We start from the raw sequence: 14,429 nt of genomic DNA on the forward strand, positions 1-14,429 counted from the left end.
AGCCCTAGTCAATTCTTTCACTACATATCCATCTCTGCAGTCTACATCTCCTTATACCTTCTACTGTATTTCTATGAACAGTATCTTCTTTTCCAATCTATTCTCTCCCATGTCTACATGACCATAACATCCAAAATCATTAAACCATAAACCTTTTAATATTTTCATTCTTCATTCTGCTTATCCTCTTAATGCCAACTATATAACTGGCATTCTCCACATCTGCTGCTTTTATTTTTCACTCACTCTAACAAATACACATAAGGTTTTCAAAACCATACATTAGTGATTAATCACAATCCTTTATGCAAGCTTCTTGAACACTATTCACCTGCATTTTTTTCCACTCACCAGAACCTTCTCAGTTCAACCTTAAATTTTCTTTATGGCATGACTCTCCTCTCAGCTTCAGTTTCATTTTACTAAACTTTACTCCCATATATCTACACTCATCTGCAACTTCCAGTTCTTAACCATACACAATGATCTTTCAACTTAATCTCCCAACCCTCCCAAAACTATCAACGGATTTTCATTCACAATCACTTTCATCACTTACCCTTCTCCTACTTATATCACCAAACCAACACATCATTCGACCCAAGTCTCCCTCTAAATAAGACAAGAAAGCGTCAACAGCATACAAACACTGCAGCAACATCCACCATATTTCTCAATTACTAAGCATCAACCCATCACTTTTATCTCACACAATGTTCCTTCTGTCGTAAAAACAATAAACAGCCACAATGACATTACACAACCTGAAGAACTTCCACATTTACTTCAAACCACTCACTCATACTATCACTTACTCTCAAATGTACACTACTCCTATTATTCAATATTCAAAAGTCTTCTTTACACTCCATATAAAGTGCCATCTGATCAACTTTTTCATAAAACTTTTCTAAATCTACAAATGCAGTACATGCCTTCTCTTTAAGTCTTTCTCAACCGCATCTAAAAGCTAAACATCTGATCAATACACCTTCATTCCTTCCTAAATCAACCTTCTTTGCAAAGAAAAGGTTCTCCAGTCTTTTCAGTACAATATCACACACTCCAAGTCTAATACTAATGTCACTGAACAATACAACTTAGAGGGGTTTAAGTAAGCATCAGAAACCATTCCCTCCTGTATCACTAAAAGTACAAAAGGAAGGAGTCACCCACCGATTTTTTGTTAAAGGTTTTGGCTGGGGTGTCTGCGTTCAAACAGCTGTAACCAGGAAAATTTTTGACTTGTGCAACTTTCACTGCACTCACACATATGAATAAATGCAGAGTTTCAGTTGATTTCTGACACTATTTCATTTATTCAATAAAAATTTCTATCTGTGGTTTTCTCTTGAACTTTGTTTAGCTCAAAGCCTGACTATCCTGTTTCTCTTATGAGCCATAGCATCTCACTCCATTCTGGTTACAACCATACACTTTGACACATCCCATCCTGAGCTTCTGAGATAAAAAGCTCACTTGGCTTCTTCCTATTTTCTTGTTTTTAAAGTCATAATACAACAGGGGCGGGGCAGCGTGTGTGTGTTCCCCACCTGTTTTGCGCCTCATACTACAAACAGGAGATATGTGGGTTTTCTCTACTGTCCCCAGTGATTTAACTCTAAAAAGAACATAAAATAACCAGTACCTTCTATATCCTTCTTATACTGTTCAACTATTCTCTCCAACTTCTTAGTATACTCATCAGTTGGTCCCACAACACAAGAAGCAGTGGGCAACTGCAACTGGCAGCTTGAGGTCCTAAATGCATTTCCTTCACTTATTCCAAGACCTGGTCAAGATAAAATGCATTAGCATTCATGCAAAATTCCCAAACTGTATACAAACTAATACAATATATCTCTGTATTACTCATGACTTTCCTCCTTCCAAAATAGGAATACCACACTTGGAGATCAAAGTAGAAGGAAGGAACAATCAGGTTTGAGCATCAGGCACAAGTAATAGGTAGGAGCATTCGGAAGTAGTAGTCAGTAAGAACATTAGGTAGAAGACTGTAAACAACGCGCAAGAGTTTTTCTCTGCCAGTGGCTTGTCAAATGAAAGGTACTAAAGGATAAGAAGCAGCACTGAAGTTCACCAGTAGTGGAGACTATTGCTGTAGCCAACCCCTTGAGGGTGTTCCAATCGGAACAGGCATCTGAGATATAAACAGGAACAATCTCAAAATACATCAGGTACTAACTATTCCCCCTTCAACCAAATTATAATATTTGCGAAAGAATTCTGAATTACATTACATTCATCTCATTAGGTATCTAGTAATCACTTGCTGATATTGAAAATAAAACAGAACACAACTGGAAAGAAATGGGGTAGTAGCAAGTAGTGGTTGGAGTGCAGCCACTAAACAACGAGGCATGTAACCGGTACTACCCACATGGGTATTGGGAAGCTTAGTGACTGCAGCATAGTGAGCCAGCACTTCAGTGGTTGTCAAACTGTGGTTCTTTTGACTCAGGTAGCTGTCTTTTCTTTCAGACTGCTGGCATTCTGTTTACAAACATAAAATCTCTCCGTCACACACGACACATGACAACACTTAAGTCATGCAACTCTAGATTTTCTACGGTGAGCGCTTTGCACTAGCCCTGCCTTTTGGTGAAATAGTAAGGGTAACAGAAAGTAGTATGTAGGAACATTCAGTAGAACTGGTAGGTAGGAGCATGAGCTGGAAGCACTTGGAAGAAGTAGTAGATTGGAACATTAGGCTGGAAAATTAGGCAGACACATCAGGTAGTAGTAGTTGGTAGGAACATTAGGTAGGAGCCTCTGAAAACAGTGAGCTAGAGTTGCCTTCTGCCAGTGGCCTGTTAAGGGCGAGGCACAAAAGGCAAAGAAGCAGCAATGGAAATCAACAGTTATGGAGACTCTTTCATCATGGCCACCTCCCTTGAAGGAGTTCCCAAAGGAAACGTCCATCAAAAATAGAGACAGATACATAGAATAGTAAAGGGGAAACATTAAATGGAAAAAATGGTATAAAAATGATATAAAAAAGCATTGCAGGACAAAGTATTATAATCAGTCTTTGAAGAATAAATGGAAGGGACATGACCACTGCTTAGTGAAATGAGCATATTACTAAAAAATACAAGCCATCCAATCAACAACCTCAAGCTTCTTGATAACCTACTCAAAGATAAATGAGTGATGTGTACAATATCATAATATTATCTTTTTTTTATTATACTTTGTTGCTGTCTCCCACGTTAGCGAGGTAGCGCAAGGAAACAGACAAAAGAATGGCGCAACCCACACACATACACATGTATATACATACATGTCCACACACGCACATATACATACCGATACACATGTATATATACACAGACATATACATACATATACATGTACATAATTCATACTTGCTGCCTTTATTCATTTCCGTCGCTACCCTGCCACACATGAAATGACAACCCCCTTCCCCCTGCATGCACACAAGGTAGCTAGGAAAAGACAACAAAGGCCACATTCATTCACACTCAGTCTCTAGCTGTCACGTACAATGCACCGAAACCACAGCTCCCACATCCAGGCCCTACAAAACTTTCCATGGTTTACACCAGATACTTCACATGCCCTGGTTCAATCCATTGACAGCACGTCGACCTCGGTATACCACATCGTTCCAATTCACTCTATTCCTTGCATGCCTTTCACCCTCCTGCATGTTCAGGCCCCAATCGCTCAAAATCTTTTTCACCCCATCCTTCCAGCTCCAATTTGGTCTCCCACTTCTCTACAATGTTTTTCTTTATCTTTTAAGAATGACATTGCTGGAGGAAAGAGAGCTGATGAGTTAACACGCTGTCATAAAAAAAATGATTATGAAATGTAATGCTGACAAATATGTAATACATGATACTTGGGATGCAGCAAATCTAAATATACTAATATTTGCAGTAATATTCTCTTTTACGCATATAAATACTGGTAAAGACAAAAGTATGGTAATTCTTCTAACCATATGACATATATCCATATCTGTCCTAACCTATAACTTACCAAATGGAACACTTCTGATCCCTATATACATACAATGGGGATATTGTGAAGTTTTAAATGGAAACTTTCCAAAGCACATTCAAAGTCAGATTCAGTTAAAATATCATAGAAAAGAAATACATGCAATGTGCTAATAAACCTTCAATGGGAACCAGGGTCTATACAAAATACAAACAATGTTGAATGTCATACTTTGGCTCAAAAGTATACAGATAAAAAAGGCAGAAGAGAAAACATCCTTTAGAATAAATCTGCTATGTTTACCAGCTGACAAAAACAGATGTTTGTAAGCAACATTACATGAACTTCTTGATAAAATAGTCCTCATTCTCCTATCATTTCTACTTAATTCTTATTCAAATATTTTATATCTACTCTCAACACATTTGGAGGCAAGCTAAGTCATCCTGTGTCAAAGCAGGTGGACTGAAATATGGCAAGTTCATACAAAACTAACAAAGTACTCTCCTTTCTAAACATACATGTAGCCACAGGCCAGGCAACTGCACGCCTGAAATGAAACATCACGGCCACCTAGTTGTCACAACCCATCTCCAAACCCCAATCAAAGGTATGTGAACTTGTGACAAACTGACCAGCAATTAAGTAATTCATGTCTAAAAGCAACACCACAGTATTGCCTTCATATCTTTTGATATCATGATGGATGAATGTCATGCATGTAGACTTTAAATTATCATGGAAAGTGGCTATTCTGTCGCCATCAAATCCTTTGTAGCATCCATTCACAGTCTTGATTTGTGAAATTGGGAACCCCAAAAAAACAGCATTGACAAAAAAGTTTGCTGACAGCTGTCACAATTCTATAACCTCTCAGCCCTAGACACAGAGATTCAGTCACCTAGTAATGTGGAGAGATTCTTTTCCATTAGTGCATATATAGTCATTTGTTATTATATCAAACTGAAGAATACAAAGAATACTTACCCTTTTTGCTCAAAATGTTGCTTTTCCATGAAACAAGAAATGCATCAAAAAGGATCCTTGCTGTATTGCATTTCACATGAAAATGCAAAGTAGTAAGTGTGTTTTATGATGTGTGTAGGTGTAGCCTACTGAAGGTAAATGTGAGTAAAAGTAAAAGTAATGGTGTTTGAAAGGAAACAGAGGGAAAATATAGATTCTGCAGAGCCCAAGAGAGTTAAAGAACAAAGTGTACTAAACTGTGCTATAGATATGTGGGTAGAAGGACTGGAAAAGGTGACAATTTAATGATTTGAGAGCTTTTTTGGGTAAGTTTGGTTATATGGAAGGAGAGATAAGGGAGAAAGCAGTACAAGGAGAAAAATCACAGGGTCCTATAACAGAATAATGAAGGGTACAGGTGTAAGTATGGAAATGAAGAAAGGATTAAGAGCCACCAAAGTCCTCCCAACCCTTATCTATGCAGCTGAAACATAGACACCGGATGAGTCACTGAGGTCAAGAATCCAGACTATGGATACGAGTTGTTTGAAAACAGAATGTCGTAGGACTAGATGGAATAAAGAAAGTTATAAGGGGGTGTTTGAGAGATCTAGTATGGCAAGAAATGCAAAGGGAATGAATTGTGGAGCAGTAAAATAAGTGAGTTTGAAGTGATTTGGGAATGTGAGAAGAATGCAAGACAGGGAGTTTTAAGGAGAGTGCATGATAAAACAATGAAAGGGGTTTGTGTGCAAGGAGGACCACTCATGATGTGAGGAAATAGCGTGGAAGAGTGCCAGGAGAGAAATGGTGGAAGAATGCATGGAATGTGTATGCAAGATAGGCATGTAAAGGATAAGTGGAGACATGGAGACTGTTTTGCCTAGGCCACCCCCTTGATTGGAGTTCTCAGAAGAAATGGGCATCAGAGATATGGGTAGATAGATAGACAGAAGCAAGGACTTACCTTTACTACCATGTGGTGCTAAATATGGTGCTTTAAAGGGGTTTTCCTCACTTGTTTCTAAAGCCTTCTTTACAGGTGTTTTACTGGGGGTGCGCTGACTTCTTTTGTTACTTTTCTCACCAAAGCTGCCCCAGAAATCTCTGTCATTTTCTATTGCAACAGAAAATGAAGAGGAAGCAGCAATGTCTACACCCTGGGGAAAATATCAAAAAAGAATTCAGTGCAGGTCATACTTCAATCTTATCTTTTTAAAGATACATCTTCCAGGTTTATGTGTAAAACCTCATACCAAAAACATTATTGCATCCTAAGTTCCTATGAAAAGCCCCATTGTAGCAAGGTTTTGAGGATTTCTTGCATAGAAATTGGTTCAGGAACTCACAAATTATCCTATTTTTGGTATTTGATCGCTGAAACATTTCCTGCACTTGCAAGGAGTGCCAGGAATACACAAATAAAGGCCACATTTGCCCACATCCATTCTCTATCTGTCATGTGTAATGCACCAAAAACCATAGCTCCCTATCCAAAATCAGGCCCTACAGACTTTTCAATGGTTTACCCTGGCCACTTCATGTGCCCTGATTCAGTCCACTGACAGCAAGTCAACTCCAGTATACCATATTGTTACAATTCACTTTATCGCGTGCACGCCTTTCACCCTCCTGCATGCTCATGCCCTGATCACTCAAAATCTTTTTTACTCCATCATTCCATCTCCAGTTTGGTGTCTCCCTTCCCCTTGTTCCTTCCACTTCTGATGCATTCTCTTCATATATCCAAACCATTTCAGTAAATTTTCATCAGCTCTCTAATTCACACTCTTTTTATTAATACATCTCTTTCTTACCCATTTGTTACTTACACAATCGAACATTCCATTTCTACATTCTTCCTCATCTACACCCCATGCCTCACATCCATATAACACTGTTGGGACTACTATATCCACTGGGACCCTAACAAAAACCTCTCTTTCCATACCTTCAGTACCCCTAGAACATTCACCTCTTGCCTACTCTAATACTCACTTCCACTTCCATGGTTCCATTCACCACAATATGCACTCCCAGGTATATAAAGCACTTAACTTCCTCCAACTGATCTCCATTCAAACTCGCACCTAAACTAACTGAACCTCAATCCTGCTAAACCCAATAACCTTGCTTTTATTCACATTTACTCTCATCTTCCTTATTTCAGACATTCTTTCAAACTCAGACATCGACTTCTGCAGTTTCTCACTTGAATGTGCCACCAGTGATATGATTCACTTCCCAAGCCTTCTCATCTCCTAAAGAATATTTGGTCACCCCCTTCTCCATGACTCTCACATTTATCACATTTACCTCTGTAACCATCCTTTTCATAAACAAATTAAACAACCATGGTGACTTCACACCACTGCCACAGACCAACCTTCATTTGGAACCTTTTGCTCTCCTCTCTTTCCACTTATACACATGCCTTATACCCTTAACAAAAATTTCTAACTCCTGAAATCCTTCCTCCCACACCACATATTCTTAAGACCTTCCATAAGGCATTTCTATCAACCCTACAATATGCTTTCTCCAGATCCATAAAAGCTACATACAGATCCTTCTGTTTCTCTGAGTATTTCCCACACACATTATGTAAAGCAAAATTAAACACCAATCCACACATCCTCTTCCACTTCTGAAACCATACTGTTCCTCTCTAGTCTGATGCTCTGTACATGTATTCACCCTCTCAATCAATAACCTCTAATACAACCTACCAGGTACACTCAACAAGCTCATACCTCTGTAGTTTGAACACTCACCTTTATTCCTCTTGCCATCATACAGCGGCATTATACATGCATTCCACCAATCCTCAGGCAACTCACCAAGATCCATTCACACAATGAAAATCCTAACGAACCAATCAACAATACAGTCACTCCTTTTCTTACAAAATTCAACTGCAATACCATCCACTCTATTCCCCCCCCCCCCCTTCCTACTGGAGGCTCCAGTCACAGACAAAAGTCTACACCAAGGCCTGGTCACAACTGAAATACATAGAGGATTATGTCAGGACAAAGGAAGACACAAGGAAAAGTATTTACAAATTTAAGAGGTTGTGAAAAACCTGTCATTCAAAATATGTCAGGTCTAAGTTACTGGGAAAGATGCCACATTTCATTGTAAGCATGGCTTTCACAAACTTTTCTCTTCATCAAACCACTCTCACTTCGCATACCACCCCAGCAAAAACATCCTACATCCGCAATCCTGTCATCAAATACATTCACAGTCCTTCAAAATGCCCAATCCATCTCCTCCTCACTTCATCACTACCTGCTATCGCTTCTCCATTTGCCTACTTTAATAGTGTTCCCATTTTTTTTCTTGTTTTTCACACACTATTAACCTGCTTCCAAAACTTCTAATTCTACCAAAAGTTTACTGATAATCACTCACCCTAATTCTCGTTTTCCCTCTTTTTCAAGCCCTCCACCTCCCTCTTGACCTCCTGCCATTTTTTTTAACATTAAAGGTACCAGTCATGGACAAATCTCCACATCAACGCTGGGCCTCAATTGAATTATAAAGAGAATTATGAAATGGAAAAAGAAAGGACAAAGGAAAGTATTTACGAATTTTGGAGGAAGTGAAAGATGTCTTTTGAAAAATGCCAGGTCATAGATATTGAGAAAACATGAGAAAGTAGAGATTCAAACTTTCAACGTGTAGAGAAAGAAGCAGGTATCAAAACAGCCAACCCTTGAGTGGCCGATGGCTCAACAATAATCATGAGATGCAGCAGCTTGCTGAGTATTGCATGGTCTAGCTTGTGGTGATAGTACACACGCAGCAAACTCTGAGGAGCAGAAACTAAAGCAATACCAAGAGAAGAGGGAAAGTGAACCAACACTGCAGCATAGGGCAAGAGGGTCAAGTTTGGAGGTTAGCCAGGGACAGCTTTATACTCAACTCTGTCCAGTAAGCATACAGAGATAGAACCTCCCCAAATGTGAGAGCAGGGCTCCATACAAGGGTGAATCAATTCCTTGTATAAACAGAGCAACTGTTCAGAAGTTTTGACATCTAAACAGGACACCCAGTTCCAAAGGGCAGACTTAGCTATAGCTGTAAGTACCGCCCATTCACCTATATTTTCACTTTCACAAGCTAATTCACTCCTTTATCCCACCACTCACTAACCTTTCTAATCAGCACACCTCCCACCTCAGGCATGCCACACTTGTCTCTTGCACATGCCAACATTGCTTCCCTAAATATCTCCTATTTCTGAACCACATCCCTAGCTTTGCTTACTACCACTTTTTGCAATTCTACATTCAGCCTCTCCAGAAATTTCTTCACACAAGCCTATTTATCAAGCTCACTTACTCTCACCGCTCTCTTTTCACAGATAATATTTCCTCTTTTCCAAAAACCTCAGAAAATATTCAACCTTGGCACTCTTAGCACATTCACATCCAAAAGCCTCTTTTACATGCCAATCAATTAGTATGTAATCCAACACCTGCTGACCCCCTTTCCTTCTCGCATTATGTATACTTGTGTTTTTTTGTTTTTTTTTTGTTTTTTTTTTATACTTTGTCGCTGTCTCCCGCGTTTGCGAGGTAGCGCAAGGAAACAGACGAAAGAAATGGCCCAACCCCCCCCCCCCATACACATGTACATACACACGTCCACACACGCAAATATACATACCTACACAGCTTTCCATGGTTTACCCCAGACGCTTCACATGCCTTGATTCAATCCACTGACAGCACGTCAACCCCTGTATACCACATCGCTCCAATTCACTCTATTCCTTGCCCTCCTTTCACCCTCCTGCATGTTCAGGCCCCGATCACACAAAATCTTTTTCACTCCATCTTTCCACCTCCAATTTGGTCTCCCTCTTCTCCTCGTTCCCTCCACCTCCGACACATATATCCTCTTGGTCAATCTTTCCTCACTCATTCTCTCCATGTGCCCAAACCATTTCAAAACACCCTCTTCTGCTCTCTCAACCATGCTCTTTTTATTTCCACACATCTCTCTTACCCTTACGTTACTTACTCGATCAAACCACCTCACACCACACATTGTCCTCAAACATCTCATTTCCAGCACATCCATCCTCCTGCGCACAACTCTCTCCATAGCCCACGCCTCGCAACCATACAACATTGTTGGAACCACTATTCCTTCAAACATACCCATTTTTGCTTTCCGAGATAATGTTCTCGACTTCCACACATTTTTCAAGGCTCCCAAAATTTTCGCCCCCTCCCCCACCCTATGATCCACTTCCGCTTCCATGGTTCCATCTGCTGCCAGATCCACTCCCAGATATCTAAAACACTTCACTTCCTCCAGTTTTTCTCCATTCAAACTCACCTCCCAATTGACTTGACCCTCAACCCTACTGTACCTAATAACCTTGCTCTTATTCACATTTACTCTTAACTTTCTTCTTCCACACACTTTACCAAACTCAGTCACCAGCTTCTGCAGTTTCTCACATGAATCAGCCACCAGCGCTGTATCATCAGAGAACAACAACTGACTCACTTCCCAAGCTCTCTCATCCCCAACAGACTTCATACTTGCCCCTCTTTCCAAAACTCTTGCATTCACCTCCCTAACAACCCCATCCATAAACAAATTAAACAACCATGGAGACATCACACACCCCTGCCGCAAACCTACATTCACTGAGAACCAATCACTTTCCTCTCTTCCTACACGTACACATGCCTTACATCCTCGATAAAAACTTTTCACTGCTTCTAACAACTTGCCTCCCACACCATATATTCTTAATACCTTCCACAGAGCATCTCTATCAACTCTATCATATGCCTTCTCCAGATCCATAAATGCTACATACAAATCCATTTGCTTTTCTAAGTATTTCTCACATACATTCTTCAAAGCAAACACCTGATCCACACATCCTCTTCCACTTCTGAAACCACACTGCTCTTCCCCAATCTGATGCTCTGTACATGCCTTCACCCTCTCAATCAATACCCTCCCATATAATTTACCAGGAATACTCAACAAACTTATACCTCTGTAATTTGAGCACTCACTCTTATCCCCTTTGCCTTTGTACAATGGCACTATGCACGCATTCTGCCAATCCTCAGGCACCTCACCATGAGTCATACATACATTAAATAACCTTACCAACCAGTCAACAATACAGTCATCCCCTTTTTTAATAAATTCCACTGCAATACCATCCAAACCTGCTGCCTTGCCGGCTTTCATCTTCCGCAAAGCTTTTACTACCTCTTCTGTTTACCAAATCATTTTCCCTAACCCTCTCACTTTGCACACCACCTCGACCAAAACACCCTATATCTGCCACTCTATCATCAAACACATTCAACAAACCTTCAAAATACTCACTCCATCTCCTCCTCACATCACCACTACTTGTTATCACCTCCCCATTTGCGCCCTTCACTGAAGTTCCCATTTGCTCCCTTGTCTTACGCACTTTATTTACCTCTTTCCAGAACATCTTTTTATTCTCCCTAAAATTTAATGATACTCTCTCACCCGAACTCTCATTTGCCCTTTTTTTCACCTCTTGCACCTTTCTCTTGACCTCCTGTCTCTTTCTTTTATACATCTCCCACTCAATTGCATTTTTTCCCTGCAAAAATCATCCAAATGCGTCTCTCTTCTCTTTCACTAATACTCTTACTTCTTCATCCCACCACTCACTACCCTTTCTAATCTGCCCATCTCCCACTCTTCTCATGCCACAAGCATCTTTTGCGCAATCCATCACTGATTCCCTAAATACATCCCATTCCTCCCCCACTCCCCTTACTTCCATTGTTCTCACCTTTTTCCATTCTGTACTCAGTCTCTCCTGGTACTTCCTCACACAAGTCTCCTTCCCAAGCTCACTTACTCTCACCACCCTCTTCACCCCAACATTCACTCTTCTTTTCTGAAAACCCATACAAATCTTCACCTTAGCCTCCACAAGATAATGATCAGACATCCCTCCAGTTGCACCTCTCAGCACATTAACATCCAAAAGTCTCTCTTTCGCACGCCTGCCAATTAACACATAATCCAATAATGCTCTCTGGCCATCTCTCCTACTTACATAAGTATACTTATGTATATCTCGCTTTTTAAACCAGGTATTCCCAATCATCAGTCCTCTTTCAGCACATAAATCTACAAGCTCTTCACCATTTCCATTTACAACACTGATCACCCCATGTATACCAATTATTCCCTCAACTGCCACATTACTCACCTTTGCATTCAAATCACCCATCACTATAACCCAGTCTCGTGCATCAAAACCACTAACACACTCATTCAGCTGCTTCCAAAACACTTGCCTCTCATGATCTTTCTTCTCATGCCCAGGTGCATATGCATCAATAATCACCCATCTCTCTCCATCAACTTTCAGTTTTACCCATATTAATCGAGAATTTACTTTCTTACATTCTATCACATACTCCCACAACTCCTGTTTCAGGAGTACTGCTACTCCTTCCCTTGCTCTTGTCCTCTCACTAACCCCTGACTTTACTCCCCAGACATTCCCAAACCACTCTTCCCCTTTACCCTTGAGCTTCGTTTCACTCAGAGCCAAAACATCCAGGTTCCTTTCCTCAAACATACTACCTATCTCTCCTTTTTTCACATCTTGGTTACATCCACACACATTTAGGCACCCCAATCTGAGCCTTCGAGGAGGATGAGCACTCCCCGCGAGACTCCTTCTTCTGTTTCCCATTTTAGAAAGTCAAAAAATACAAGGAGGGGAGGATTTCTGGCCCCCCGCTCCCGTCCCCTCTAGTCGCTTTCTACAACACGCGAGGAATACGTGGGAAGTATTCTTTCACCCCTATCCCCAGGGATAATATACATATATATACACATATACACATACACACACACACACACATACATACGCACATATACACACACACACACATACATATATATATCTTCTTTTCTTTCTTTCAAACTATTCGCCATTTCCCGCATTAGCGAGGTAGCTTTAAGAACAGAGGATTGGGCCTTTGAGGGAATATTCTCACTTGGCCCCCTTCTCTGTTCCTTCTTTTGGAAAATTAAAAAAAAAACGAGAGGGGAGGATTTCCAGCCCCACACATATGAAAAATGTAAGAAACAATTTAGAAAACTGAAACTTCTAGCTTGAAATGAAATGAAAAAATGAATGTCACATAATATATATATATGCTCATATTCACATTTACTCTCAGCTTTCTTCTTTCACACACTTTACCAAACTCAGTCACCAGCTTCAGCAGTTTCGCAGTTGAATCAGCCACCAGCGCTGTATCATCAGTGAACAACAACTGACTCACTTCCCAAGCCCTCTCATCCAGAACAGACTGCATACTTACCCCTCTTTCCAAAACTCTTGCATTCACCTCCCTAACTACCCCATCCATAAACAAATCAAACAACCATGGAGACATCAGGCACCCCTGCTGCAAACTGACATTCACTTGGAACCTATCACTTTCCTCTCTTCCTACTCGTATACATGCCTTACATCCTTGGTAAAAACTTTTCACTAATTCTAGCAATTTACCTCCCACACCATATACTCTTAAAACCTTCCACAAAGCATCTCTATCAACCCTATCATATGCCTTTTCCGGATCCAAAAATGCTACATACAAATCCATCTGTTTTTCTAAGTATTTCTCACACACATTCTTCAAAGCAAACACCTGATCCACACTTCCTCTAACACTTCTGAAACCATGCTGCTCTTCCCCAATCTGATGCTTTGTTAAGTTCAGTAGGGTTGAGGGACAAGTTAATTGGGAGGTAAGTTTGAATGGAGAAAAGCTAGAGGAAGTGAAGTGTTTTAGATGTCTGGGAGTGGCCTTAGCAGCGAATGGAACCATGGAAGCAGAAGTGAATCACACACATACATATACATATCAACATATACATATATACATCCACATACACAGACATATACATATATACAATATTCATATTTGCTTGCCTTTATCCATTCCTGGTGCCACCCTGCCCCACAGAATAAAGCATTGCCACCCCTTGCACCAGCAAAATAGGGAGGGGAAAAAAAAAAAAAGCCTACAGTTGTTCAGTCTCTAGCTGTCATGTGTAGTGCACCAAAACCACAGCTCCCTATCCACATCCAGGCCCCACAGACCTTTCCATGGTTTACCCCAGACATTTCACATGCCCTGGTTCAGTTCACTGAGAGCACATTGACCCTAGTATACCAAATCAATCAAATTCACTCTATTCCTTGCAAGCCTCTCATCCTCTTGCACGTTAAGGCCCCGACTGCTCAAAATCTTTTTCACTCCATCCTTCCACATCCAATTTGGTCTCCCGCTTCTCCTTGTTCCCTACAGCTCTGACACATATATCTTCTTTGTTAACTTTTCCCCATATGTCCAATCCATTTCAACACACCCTCTTCTGCTCTCCCAATGACACTCTTTTTTATTACCACA

At 40.5% G+C, this 14,429-nt stretch overlaps 1 protein-coding gene across 6 annotated transcripts in view; it reads right to left on the minus strand.

Annotated features, from left to right (window-relative positions):
- LOC139758668 (uncharacterized) overlaps positions 1-14,429 on the minus strand; it is a 260,280-nt gene that overhangs the window by 209,874 nt on the left and 35,977 nt on the right. For all 6 annotated transcript variants that reach the window (XM_071680307.1, XM_071680288.1, XM_071680282.1 and 3 more), the window contains exons 6-7: positions 5,924-6,116; positions 1,649-1,792 (exon numbers count right to left, since the gene is read on the minus strand). In XM_071680307.1, the coding sequence (XP_071536408.1) occupies positions 1,649-1,792; positions 5,924-6,116 (337 nt within the window). The remainder of the gene's footprint in view (positions 1-1,648; positions 1,793-5,923; positions 6,117-14,429) is intronic.

Source organism: Panulirus ornatus, chromosome 2 (genome assembly GCF_036320965.1).
Source record: "Panulirus ornatus isolate Po-2019 chromosome 2, ASM3632096v1, whole genome shotgun sequence".
In the NCBI taxonomy this organism is placed as follows: domain Eukaryota; kingdom Metazoa; phylum Arthropoda; class Malacostraca; order Decapoda; family Palinuridae; genus Panulirus; species Panulirus ornatus.